The 13963-nt window shown below is 34.8% G+C and overlaps 1 protein-coding gene and 1 non-coding gene across 2 annotated transcripts in view; one reads left to right on the forward strand and one right to left on the reverse strand.

The window, feature by feature from the left end:
* The window catches only part of MIB1 (MIB E3 ubiquitin protein ligase 1), a 142455-nt gene that overhangs the window by 75747 nt on the left and 52745 nt on the right, over positions 1-13963 (reverse strand). The window contains exons 7-9 of the mRNA XM_077135812.1: positions 10789-10972; positions 4078-4222; positions 2235-2368 (exon numbers count right to left, since the gene is read on the reverse strand). Of these exons, the coding sequence (XP_076991927.1) occupies positions 2235-2368; positions 4078-4222; positions 10789-10972 (463 nt within the window). The remainder of the gene's footprint in view (positions 1-2234; positions 2369-4077; positions 4223-10788; positions 10973-13963) is intronic.
* LOC143662812 (U6 spliceosomal RNA) lies at positions 3189-3292 on the forward strand. Its single transcript, XR_013165587.1, has one exon. It is a non-coding gene; the product is annotated as a U6 spliceosomal RNA (small nuclear RNA).

The raw sequence follows: 13963 nt of genomic DNA on the forward strand, positions 1-13963 counted from the left end.
CATCAACGCACATCATTGTGCAAGTTCAGAATATTGACAGAAAAAAGAGATCCTCATGGTCGAAAGGAAAGAAACAGCTTGTTATCAGAAATCAGAATGGCTTAGATCTTCTTAACAGCAATTCTGGATACTGGAAGAAAACAGAACTATTTTAAAGGAAAATTACTTCCAATCTAGAATTCCATTTCCATCCAAAATTTAATTGCAAGGAAAAAAAAATTTTTTTTCAGATACATAAGGGCTATTTCTCATTAATCCTCTCTCCAGAAGGTAGTAAAGACTGTACTTTGCCAATCAGAGAGGAAACATGGAAACGGAAAGATAGGGAATAAAAACAACAAGAAATCCAACACAGGAGAGGGGGAAAGGGGGTCCTCAAGAAGATGGGTGAGGCCATATTCTAAACGGGCATCAGGTGCAGCACACGTGTCCAGACTGGAGCATGTCACAGGCACTGAGAGAAAAGTCGTCCAGAAAATGAAATGAATACATACCTGATGCGTATGAATGTTCTGAGAGATTCAGAAAATTAGAGAAGAGTTGTGGGAGGGATTAATTATAAGAACACAGAAAATGAAGAGAAAAAAAAGGAAAATTTAAAAAAAATTTTGGTGTTCAAAGAAACTGTCTGGGAAAGAGTATAAGTGAACTTTTGGGGATGAAGGAAATGTTCTACATTTTGATAGAGATATGGATTACATAGGTGTATGTATTTGTCAAAACTGATCTAAGGGGTGCACACAGGTGGTTCAGTGGTAGGATGCCCGCCTTCCATGCAGGAGATCCAGGCTTGATTCCCAGACCATGCACCCAAAAAGAAAAAAAGAGAAAAACCTGACCCATAATTTTACTGGATGTAAATTATACTTCAGGTTTTTAAAAAAGAACTATGAATTTCAAAGAAAACAAACAGTTGTGTAGGAAAACATAATCTCCACAGCTCAACTATGAATGTCATTTACTAAATAACATGGACAATTAATTCAAATCTTAACAAAATTTCAAATAAAATCATGTTAAGAAGCAACAGGTAGGGAGCTGAAGTGGTAGAATAAAGCTGAATCCTCAACCTTATAGAATGAGGTATCAAAAGATAACTCCTAAATAATAATACATAACAAAAGAAGCATATTTTTGGTAGAATGTAGAGATAAGAATGAAGAAAATCAGCTAAAAGAAATAAATATAGTTACCTTTGGAGAAGAAAATGGGGATGGGGAGGAAAGGGATGTTGTTTTTTTCATAACAAATCCTGTGTAACCATACTTCCTTTTAAATTCTTAGTATGCATAGAATTGTTTAAAAATAACAAAAATAAATTGGTAATTAAGAAAAAACATTGAAATAAAATGTAAATCTGTTCAACTGAATATAAAGAAAACCTGACAATAACCTATTTTGAACACAGAAAAAAAATCATTTGGTACTTTAATACCTGAAACAGATTACTCATGATATATGTATCACAACCAAAGAAGAAATCACTGTGCTATGCTGTGCTCCAATTGGTCTCTCTCTGATAAAGCTAACACTCAGGTTAGCTCATGTCACATGAGCTCCCTGGAAAGAAGACATTAATACTTTTCAATCACAGATCTGTACTTCTCTAAACTCGCTAATATACTTAAATATAAAAAGACATAACAACAAATGCCTTTACAACATAGTGAGGATGTTTCAAGTTCCCACTCCAACTATAATCTCTTGACCAGCACTAAACATACTGCGCCAGCATGTACCAACGGCAAAGTCAATGGATGACGAAGCTAGAATCAAAGTGGCCCATTTAAAACATGGCCTGTGTGAATGGTAAAATTAAAAAGTAAACTGTGTGTTTGTATTATAAGCTGTGAAATAGTCAACTTCATAGGTAGTGAATGGGAAAAAGTTTAAGAGGGACAGAAGATTGCTGAAAGAAATTTAAAATAGATTTAAAAGAAACCATAAAATGATATTTACATGAACAAATCACAGCGAATTTCCCAAAGTCACTAACCATCAACCTAAATGTAAGTTTTGTCATTCATTAAACTTAAAGGGTCATATTATTAAATAAGAAAATGACAACAGCTCTTTCAGAAATACACACTGAAGAGTAATGCCTGGTATCTGCTTTAAAATACCAGAAAAAAAGGGAATAGATGAAGCATATGTGGCAAAATCTTAATTATTAAAGTATAAAAAGTTTCTCTTTATTTTTGTGTCTGCTTCAAAATAATTTTTAAAATGCTCACATCCACATCTGGTCTTTTTAGCAAATCTTCCACTTTAGCAACATCTCCATTGGCAGCAGCCTTAACTAATTCTTCATTGAGGTCACCAGATTCTTGGGTTTCAAATAATTTCTTCAGAAGTTGGGAGAGTCTTTCTGTAAAGCATCAAATAAAGCTGCTAATATAGGAGGATCTCAAACCTTAACTACTAACAGAAAAGCATTACACATATTCATATAATATAAGCTTTTTCCTATTTTATTACTTCTATCATTAGTGTCTTTTATAATAAAATAATCATCCACATAAGTTATAATTACTACTGTACCCAGCTGCATCAAATTTGGCCCGTAAGTGTTCTAAGTTTTCTCCAATCCATGGATTTCAAGTTATAATTTCAGACAAAGCAGTGAGTTACATACTAAAAATAGTTTAAGATTTAGGAGTCATACGGAAGATATTATGAATGAACCCACTTGTTACGAGGATCACAATGACACAAACTTCCTTTGTGGCTTCAAGCACACCACTGTAACTATCAGGGTTAATACCACAGACCTTAGAATAATTCAACAGATCAAAGATTATGATTCAAAAATTACGTAAGGTGCATAACATTCCAGGTTCTGGGGATATACTTTAGGGACAAACCAAATGGTCATCTAAAATGTTGGTGACATACTTTACTAGGTGCCAACTGACTGGTGTTGATGAAGGACTAGAGAATGTATTTATATTGTCCCTTTCATAAGATACTCTTTTAAAAAAAAAATTCACTGATGAATAGAGAAACTACCAAGCTCTAGTCCTTAATTCTTGAATTTATCGGAACGCAAAGAAATCATAAAATGGGGCAGGGAACCAACACCAAGTCCACACTATTTCAGAGCAGGATATTAACCATCCCTCACACCTTAGTTTGTATGTATCAGACTGCAGTGATGCCATTTCACCTCAAGATAAAAATAAACACTAGTGCTCACTTCGGAAGCACATATACTAAAATTGGAAAGATACAGAGATCAGCATGGCCCGTGCGCAAGGATGACACACAAATTCCTGAAGCATTCCATATTAAAAAAAAAAAAACAAAAACACTAGTTGATTTAAATCTTACCCACACTAGTGAATTACAGCAGGGGAGAAAAGACAAAAGTAGAAGTAATAGAAAGCAGCACAGAAAACCAAAAGAGCTCATCCAATATTTTCCTTTCATTTTTTTACCATTCACCGTTATGGTTCTCTCTTCTTTTCTGGATGAGAACAGTATATGTGCAGCAACTTGTAATCTGCTGTAGAATGAACTGAATATGGGTATGAAGTTTGAGTGTATGAATGAAAGACTTAAGGAATGAGTCTATCCAACCCTCTAGCATATTCACATCTTACATGGTTCTCTATTCACTGTAGCATATATAAGTTTTATTAAATCGGTTAAGAGAATAAATGTAGGTGGCATATAAAAATATGCAGGAAGAATAATGTTAGTAATAAAGAGAAAATAAAGCAGTCTAAGAAAGGAATACTTTGGCAAAAAACAAAAGTTCTGACTCAAGAGTAGTGTTGAATTTCAGGTACCTCAGATCTGATACGGAGAAGCCTTGATATACAGCCAAGAAAAAGCACATACTTATGGAACTTTTCCAGGAAGTGCCTCAGCCAGAAAAAAGACTATTCATCATATCAAAAGAAAAGGAAAAAATCTTTAATATAAGTTTAAAAGGCGGTCAACATTCAAGTGAGGCTATGTGATCTGGGAGAAAGCCAAGAACACATAAAACATTATCCGTGCATAAGAATTTGGGGATTAACAAAGATTCTAATGTAAAACACATTATTTTTAAAGAAACAACACAAAACATACCACCAGAGGCATTGCTAATGGCTGATCCTGCAGATGCCACCTTGGAAACTGCTGCTGGATTGTATGTCCAAGATGTTCCACAAACTTCCACCTTTAAGTCACTGTCTGAATAAATCTGTTGGACTCGGCCAACTTTACCTAAAGTCTTTAAAAGTAAAACAATTAAATTCATGTTTCCAAGTCCAATGCACATACCATAAAATTACCACCAGTTTTTATATTTTTTTAGTATTATTTTTTTGTTCCTAATGAAAAAAAGATTTAAAGGAAAGCCATATTCAAATGGGCTATTTATTTGTTACAAACATTTAAGAATATCTTTTAAAAATATTTTAATAAATAAAACTATAGTTTTTAAGAAAAAAAAAAAAGCAAAGATAGGGTGGGCCACAGTGGCTCAGCAGGCAGAGTTCTTGCCTGCCATGCTGGAGACCCAGGTTCGATTTTCCCATTGCCTGCCTATGCAAATAAAAAACACCAAAGATAAATTATGACAAAGACTATCTTATATATAAAAGTTCATAAAAGTTTGTTTGTTATTTAACTCTCCATTTTTAGGTTCTACTCCTTAAAATACAGGAACTCAAGTCATCCAACAATTTACCATCAATCTAGCCTAAAAAACTAAAATGTGATTTTTGTTAAAAAATTAAAATACTACTTAATCCAAAATTACTTAATCTGAAAAGGGTTCAAGATAATCTATACTTAAATTTTTCTTGGAATCACCCAATTCCAAAACAGAAATGAGTGTAGAAACCACAAGCTTATTAAATATAAATGCAATAAGAAGGGTGATTGGGTGCAGTGCAGTAGTAGCAGTACTTCTGATGCAGCAGGCACTGTTCTAAGAACTTTACATGTATTTATTCACCTACTAATTAACCCTGAAAAGTGCTATTATTAGCCCCATTTCAAACTCTGGCCCAAAACTAATTATCTTAAGCACAACAGAATACCAAATAACAATACTGGCAAACTGATGAAGAACAGTGATAATATTTGACTACTTCCTAACACAGAGGAGAGAGTACCCTGGACTATTTTCCCCCTTGACCACCCCACAGCATTTGACCCCCACTTCTTGAAACCATTCTGTCGATTTCTGGATGCTATTCTAATCTTTCTGCCAGTTCTTTCCCTTTCTCTACTGATCAGTAACTTTTCTGTTCTCTGATTCCTAAATCAATTCCTAAATTCCTAAATCATATTTTATTCCTTACTCTTCTGCTTTTCTTTCTTTAAAAAGTTAATCTCCCAGATGGGACCCCAACACTGATAGAGGTAAGGAGAAAAAAAAAAATCTATACTTTTACAACTATCACCTTTATTCCAAAGATAACAAAATACACTTTCATAGTCCTGTTCATTTCCCCCCAACACCAATTCTAACTTTTAACTTCTCAACAGGCATTTTCACTTGGATTTTTCCACTATCATCTGAAACTCTATCAGGCCACATTCTTTGTTCCCACCCCCTCCTCAACCCTTAACTTTTTATTATGGAAATATTCAAACACTTACAAAAATGGACAATAGTATATGGAATCTCCATGTACCCATCAACCAGTTTCAACAATTATCGGCCAATCTTGTTTCATCTATTCCCCTATCCATTTTCCCCTTGTGGCATTTAGATTCAGTTGTCAACTTGGCCAGGTGAAGGCACCTGTTGCTGTGGACATGAGCCAATGGTACGTGAACCTCATCTGTTGCTAATAACATATGTAGTCGGCTAGGAGGCATGCCTGCTGCAATGAATGATGTTTGACTTAATTGGCTGGTGCTTAAATAAGACAGCGCAACATAGCACAGCCCAAGCAGCTCAGCATACCTCATCTTAGCCCAGGTCTTTGCAGATGCAGAAACAAATCACCCCAGGGAAAGTTGTTGGAACCCAGAGGCCTGGAGAGAAGGCCAGCAGAAACCATTCTGTGCCTTCCCACGTAAGAAAGAACCTCAGAGGAAAGTTAGCTGCCTTTCCTCTGAAGAACTAACAAAATAAATCCCCTTTTATTAAAAGCCAATCCATCTCTGGTGTGTTGCATTCCAGCAGCTAGCAATCTAGAACACTCCTCCTGCGTTATTTCAGTATGTACCTCTAAAAGTTAAAACTTTTTAAACATAACTACAATACTATTACCAACCCACCCAATATTATCAGTAATTCTATAATATCATAAAATAACAGAACATAAAATATTTTTAATGTCTTACCAACCAAAAGTTGATCTGCAAAATCTACTGAAAATATACCTTACTAAAAAAATAAAACAAAATACCACTGAGTATCAAATTTCCAATTACCAGAGAAATGGTTCATTTAGTTTGCTTAAATCAAGATCCAAATAAAATCTACATGTTTATTTTTTTCTTCATAAATTCATTGCTTGTTGAAGAAACAGCATTATACGTTCTATAAAGTTTCCAACCATCTGAATTTTGCCAATTGGTGTAATCTGTCCTCTGTCCTCTGTATCTGCCTAATGAGAATCCCTTCAAGTTGTTTGCTAGATCCTTTTAACAAAGTAATCTTTAATAACTTCCTTGCTATCTGGTGTAAGGTAGTAGTAAATGGTGTTCATTTACTGCCAGAGAGCTTGAATAAGCCATTTCTCCAAAAGGCCCTGTTTCTTTACAAAGTGCCCATAAGCTGGGCTCTAAGGGCTGGCAATGTTATGGAGGGTCACTATTTTCAGTCCTTTCAGTGGACAGAGCTAAGCAATAAAGTTTTTTGTTTTGGAGGACTCTTGTTTTGTTTTGAAAGATAACATACACCATGAGTTAACCTCCTCTTTATTACATCTGTACCTCCTTTTCCCACCCAATAATTCTGGTTATTATTCTGGAGTTAGCAGAATTAGAATTATCACATAAGTACTCATTTGGGTTTTTTCCTCATGTTATACATACAACAGTCTATGAATGGCAACAGCAACACTATCAACAAACAATAAAATTTCTGAAAACTGTTAAAGATTTTTTTTTCCATGCTGTTCTTTGGGGTAGATTCCTACTATAATGATACAAAGACAAATGACTATGCTTTAAAATCACTTAGAATTTCTTCTTTATATGGTGATGCCAACCGAAAACACTTTCAGGTTTATGTGTTTCTTATTTAATTTTTAGTTCTTAATTTGTATTTTTTTTAATTTAATTTTGTTCTATAACTGTGTAAAATATGTACGTAGTTTCAAATCAAAATCTATAATATAAGAGATATTCAAAGTTTCTTTTCTACCTTTGTCCCCTATATCCTATATTCTCTTTATATAAGTAACACTTTTTTAATTTTAGAGTTATTCTAACCCTAAGCGGAGTGGGAAGGAAACTGGGGGTGGGGGTAGGGAACAGATCGGGAATCAAACATGGATCTCCTTCATGGCAGGTGAGAATTCTACCACTGAACTACCCTTGTATCCCCATATTGGTTTTTTTTTTCTTTTTTAACACAAAGTTTGTATTGTACTAGTACTTATGTTTATACCAATACCTTTATAAATATATAGTTCTTTTTAAAATATATATATTATTTTCTATTGATTTCTATGATGTACAATACAATTAGTCCTTACCTTCCTTCTCCCCTAACATTTTGACTTAAAATATGAGTCACTGTTAATAACTAAATGGTATCAAACAGTTTATTAAGCTTTTCATATACTCCCTCCATTCCCTTCCTTTGATCATTGTACTTTATCTACGTTATTAGATCATATAACCATTATATACTCTACCTTTTTATGAACCATCATGTAGTCTTAACAAGTAAATGTATATTTAACAATCTCCACTAGTCCTTAAAGTTCATATCTTTCCAGCCTTTTGCTGTCCGAATCTTCAGCAGATTAATCGAAAAGGGTTCATAGGACCAAAATTCACTGGATCCTTATAAAGTCATAGCAAACTGCAGCTTTTATACTTTAAAGTCAGTTTGATTATATATAAAATCCTTGGCTTGTTTTTTCCTTAGTTTAAATAAACATCATTTCATTGTTTACTAACATAAAACATTGATATCAGATTTTTTTAACATCAATCTGATTTTTTTTCCTTTGTAAGTAACTCAAAGTTTTTTCCTAAATACTCAAAGGACTTTTTTCCTTCTTTAAACTTCATTTATTATAGCAGAATTTGGCTCAGTATTTGTTGTTCCAGGTCAATTTTCCAAAATATGCAACGTGTACTTTTAATATTTAGATTCAAACCTTTTTTTTTAACTTCCAGAAAATTTTCTCGAATTAAAACATTTAGTATTTGCTCTATTTCACTGTTTTGAATTTTGTTTGCTTTTCCTTTTTTTCAGCTCTCCTTATAAATATTGGATATTCTATATATTTTATTCTCTGAAATACATTTCATCTCTTTGATTTTTAAAGTTTTCCTCCTTTTCACCTTCTATTTTTCTTAAGGCATTATCTGTTCTTATTTGCTTGCACTTGTGTTCCTTCTTGCAATTTTGAATTCTCCTTTTTCAATAATAACTGCGTTTAGGATTCAACCATGGTCCCTTTCAACTCTTATTTGCACAATTCTCTTTCCTTCGTCCCTATTGTCTCTCTCCTACACAATTTGCTTTCCATTTCCTAATGGCTTTGATTGATTCATTTTGAGAATTTATAGAAGCAGGCTGCTCCAGCTCCTTCAGACTTTAGCATGAACCTACCTGTCCTCACCCCAAACTGGAGGCTACAGGAGCCCTCCCTGGTTCAGCTGCTGCCATCATGTTACCCAATATTATCTACCAGCAATTTTCGAGTTCTGTTCTGAGGTCCATTAGATGTTCCATTAATTCTCTCTGCTTCCATATAGATACAGATCTAGTAGCTGACAAAGGTTTCTCTCTCTCCCTATTCATATTATAGAGGTCAATGGGCTATTCTGTCATCTAGTTTTATCAGAGATGTTGTTTGTAGCATTTTGTGTTATGTTAATTCAGAGGTCAATTTATATTAAGATTTGGGGAGATCCAAAATCTACACCACCACTATTGGAATCCTAGAATTCCCTTCCAGAAACAATTTAGAGGTATTACTTATATAGCAGCTTAATATGGCAGAAAGAATACTCAGGCTTTGGAGGAAGAAAGATCTGGTTTCAAAATCCAGTTTAGAATCTTAGTTCTGATTTCCTCATCTTTAAAAATAAGGATGCCACACCACCATCTACTTGTAATACTGTGAAGACAAATAAGGTTTGTGTATCTATGTGTGTCTACATATTTGTAAGCATATGCATGTATGTTATGTATATTTCATTTAGCACAATGTGTAGAACGAGCAAGTACTCAACATATAGTAGCTACTTCATGGTGTCATTCATTGCTAAAAAGAAAAGTAAAAAATACCTTGACATACATATTTTATATTTATAATATATGTATACCTCCTATAAACCATGTCAAAAGATTACATTTTAAGCAACATCACAGTATGGTAAGGCTTGAAGTATATCAATTGTTTTACCAACTTTAGTGCCAAACAAAACAAAAAGATCTCAAACAGAATTTAATTTTTTCAACCAAAAAACAGGAAGATTTTAAAATACAGTCCCAGAAAAACATACACAACTATCATTCATTAACCTTATTCAATATCTAACAAAAGTAATACAAATAAATTATGTCAGCAGCATCTACAAAGTATGAACTGTCTTTGAATGGAAACTCTGTAACAACAGATTTTTTTGTTTTGTTCACTAGACAGCACACCATATGTGCTCAAATATCTGCTGAGGGAGCAAGGCAGGAAGGATGTATGAATTGATGAAGTGATAGGCCAATCTGAAGGACAAGGAGGGAAGATTCAACAGGATGGAAAGAGGCTAGAAGAGGCAGGATCTGGGGCTATTCAGGAAGAGATGGAGGCACTGAACAGGACAGGTGGACTGGACAACAGAGCAGGGTGAGAAAGAGGGACACTAAATAGAATGGGAGGGGAGCAACATGGGGTAGGAGGGGGACATGCAAGGAGTCAGGAACAGGGACTAAAGAGGATAGGAGTTAAGACTGGAAGAGACAAGAGGGGGTGAGTAAAATGGAGGGCTGGACAGGAGGACACAGCAAAACAGAGCCGGGTGGGATAGAGGATGGGGAAGATGGGAGTAGGATGGAACAGAATAGTATAGAAGGGAGGGAGACAAGAGCAGAAGGGGAGAAGACATGCGGAAAAAGAGGGGTGGATGAAGAGGGGGCAAAACAAATTGTCACTGCTGAACATTTAAGGAAAAATATACTGAATGAATAAATAAAAACTATAACTCTTTGGGAATAAAGCCACTCTTAGCATACATTCTGAGCTGTTCTTCTGCACTGAAAGTTTTAGAAGAGACAGGACCCCAAATAAGGAAACCTTTAGTAATCAACACTGCTAGTGACTGGGTGAACTCACATATACCTAATTTCTGGGGTTAAGCATCAGGAAAGTCTCTGTTATCTTATATCTATGTTACGTTTTCCAGTGATGACTTTGTTAATTAAGGTAATTACATAGTCTCAAAAAATATTATAAAAGGCCCATTCTGGACCTTCTCAGCTAACTTAACTGGAATAAAGTAGAAAATAGAAGGCACAAATATTCCCGGATTTCCATGAAAAGTACAATTCTAGGAAGGTTCATGAAAATTTACTTCCTACAATTATTTTACTTTTTTAAAAAACTGCATAACCATAACATAATCCTAGTCACAAATGATTTTATACATACTTACCGGAAGCATAGCTTCAGCCCATTCTCCATGCCCTCTCTGCAGAAGTTTAATCCGTTCCAGGTCATAACAGACTTGTACAAGATCACCCACTTGAAACTGGGAGGTGCCTCCTTCAGCACCATGAGGAGCATCTCCACTTCGAACAACATTTGCTTTAGTGAGAACAGCAGGATTGAAGGTCCACCTATGAGGTTAAAATCAAAACTCAAATTGGATAAGTTAATTTCAATAAAACATTTTTTGTTAAACATTTGATAAAAGCAAGGAGAAAAACTTCAGAACACATCAAAAGAGTAAAGCAACCCTGCGCAGATTTTTAAAATAGCTTAAGTACACAAATTTGGGGAAAGAGCCACCACCTTAATACACATATTAACATTTATTCCAGTCTAGATTTATTCTCACTTGCATGTTCTAAAAAATGGTTCTAAAAGTAACAAATGCCCACTGTTAAAAATCCAAACATTTCTGAACATTTAAAAGTAAAAGTGCTATACTTATGTCTAAGAGTTACTTCCGGAAAACCTCTTTCGTTGCTCATATATGGCCTCTCTCTCTCTAAGCCCAACTCTGCAAGTAAAATCATTACCCTCCCCCCTACATGGGACATGACATTCAGGGGTGAAAGTCTCCCTGACAACAGGGGACATGATTCCCAGGAATGATTCTAACCCTGGCACCGTGGGCTTGACAATGCCTTCCTGACCAAAACGGGGAAAAGAAATATAACAAAATAAGGTATCAGTGGCTAAGAGAGTTAAAATAGAGTTGAGCTATTCTGGAGGCTACTCTTATGTAAGCTTCAGCTAAATACAGCTAATTGCCACTGTTTGCCAACCCCCCAACTAACATCATCCCTGTTAACCCTAAAAAACATGTAGGGCTCTATCTGAAATTCTATAAAAGTTTTATGTACTAAGTTTACTTTCCAGAAACCTATCATCTCCAGAGGGTTGTTAGGTCAGATAAGCCAAAGGAGCCAGCCTCTCCAAGAGCATCAACTAATTCCATCATCCCATCTCTATATTGTTGACACCCTTTTCAACATGAAGAAGTTAGAATGGGCATAGCCCAAATAACCCTAAAGATCGGGAGAAGGATTAAAGGAGAAACAAGGACTTAACCAATGAGTATGAATGCTGAATCACTATATTATATTTCTTTTAGTTTCCAGTATCTTGAAAACTGAAACTGGAATCGAAATCCATACCAAACTTTGAAATCTGTTAACTATTTGTTAAAATGTACCTTTGAAATTTACTGCTTTTATATAATATGTCATATTTCACAATAAAAAAAACATTTTTTTAAAAAGTGAAAATACTATTCCAGACACCTGGATCATCATTCCCTACCCCACTGAAAACCACTATTAACAATCTGCTATTTATCTTTGCAGATCATATGTCAATATACTGAATGTTATTTACAATGTACAAAGAGAGTTTTTGTTTCCATAAATGGGATCATACTATTCAAATTAGTCTGTGGCTTCTTTATTCTCACAGAATGCATTTTAGAAGATATATTTTTAATGGAACACATTTAGATCTATTCAACTCAATTTAACAATGAGAGTATTCCATAGCATGGATATATGCCAAATTATTTAAAGATTCTCTTATTCATTGTCATTTAAAGCATGTCCAAATTTTCACTATTATATACAATACCATAAACAATATAACTATATGTACATCTTTGTGCACACAGGGTCCAAATCTCATTACAGATTCTTGGAAGCAAAACTACCAAATCAAAGCACATATTCATTCACAATTCTGAAAGTTTAGGGCCCAATTGCTCCACAAAGAGTACACCATTTCCCCATAACATTGCAATCTAATATATAAAAATAGTACCTAGAATTAATTTGCTATGAATGAGTATTTTACATAATTGCAATCACCATACCAAAACAAATTTACATTCTGATTTCTTCTTTACTATACTTAAGCATTTTTCCAGGCTGCTACCATCTTCATACCCGTTAATTTTAATGACTATTTAACATTCCATCAAATGTACCATCATATAACACAATATTTTACCTAAGTCCCATATTGCAATCCAGGGAAACAGGTTCCATAGTCAAATATGTTTTTGTGATGACATATTATAGCCTTGTGATGACATTAGCACATAAAGACTCTGAGAAGTCACACCATATGTGGTGGTTTGAAGCAGTCATGTATCCCAGAAATGGCCATGTTGTTTTAATTCAATCCTGTGGGTAACGACCTATTGTGGGTAGGACTTTTGATTAGGTTATTTCAATTGAGATGTGACCAACCCCATTCAAGGTGGGTCAAAATTCCCTTACTGGAGTCCTTTATGAGAGAATAAAAGACAGAAAACACCCAGAGAGCTGAGAGAAACCCCAGAGATGCCAAGAGACAGGGACATACCCATAGAAGCTAAGAGAGGAAGCCCCTGAAGCCAGAAGCAAAAGCAACAAAACCCAGGAGAGGAAAAGCAAACACCAGCTATGTGCCTTCCCATGTGGCAGAGGTGTCCCAGATACCAGCAGCCTTTCTTCTGAGAAGGTACCATCCTGTTGATGTCTTAATTTGGACATTTTCATGACCTTAGAACCATAAATTCATAAGCTAATAAATCTCCATTGTAAAAGCTAATGGGGATTTATCGGATTTGGAAAAATACCAATCTCTGGTATAATGCATTCTGGTAGCTTTAGCAAACTGAAACACTGTACAAAAACTGTCCTGTAACCATAGACATAACCTTTCCTTTTTAAAGGAGTCACAAAACAGAAAGAAGTGCCTCTAACCAGTTAAGAATAAAAATTATATATGCAAAATTTCCTTTTCAGTCTTATTAAACAAAGTGACCTTTACCTCATTCCCACTATTCCAAAACTTACTAGCCCTACTCTACTTATAATGCCTGAATATGGTATTTACCCAAATTGTTCCAACTGCCTAGGTTGCTTCCATGACCCGTTCAATCCTTCAGACTTACTGAAAATATAATTTTCTCTATGAAGTTTTCTCTGATTTTCCCAGTAGAAACAACCAGTCTTCTTTTGTGCTCTCAGAATACCCTCAATATTTATCTATCATATTACTTAAAACATTTTATTAGTTACTTCTGGTTTTATACAAACTAAAAGGGAAACCTCTTCAAAGCAGGGAACATGTCTAAACTGTCTGTA

Source organism: Tamandua tetradactyla, chromosome 18 (genome assembly GCF_023851605.1).
Source record: "Tamandua tetradactyla isolate mTamTet1 chromosome 18, mTamTet1.pri, whole genome shotgun sequence".
NCBI classification, from domain to species: Eukaryota; Metazoa; Chordata; class Mammalia; order Pilosa; family Myrmecophagidae; genus Tamandua; species Tamandua tetradactyla.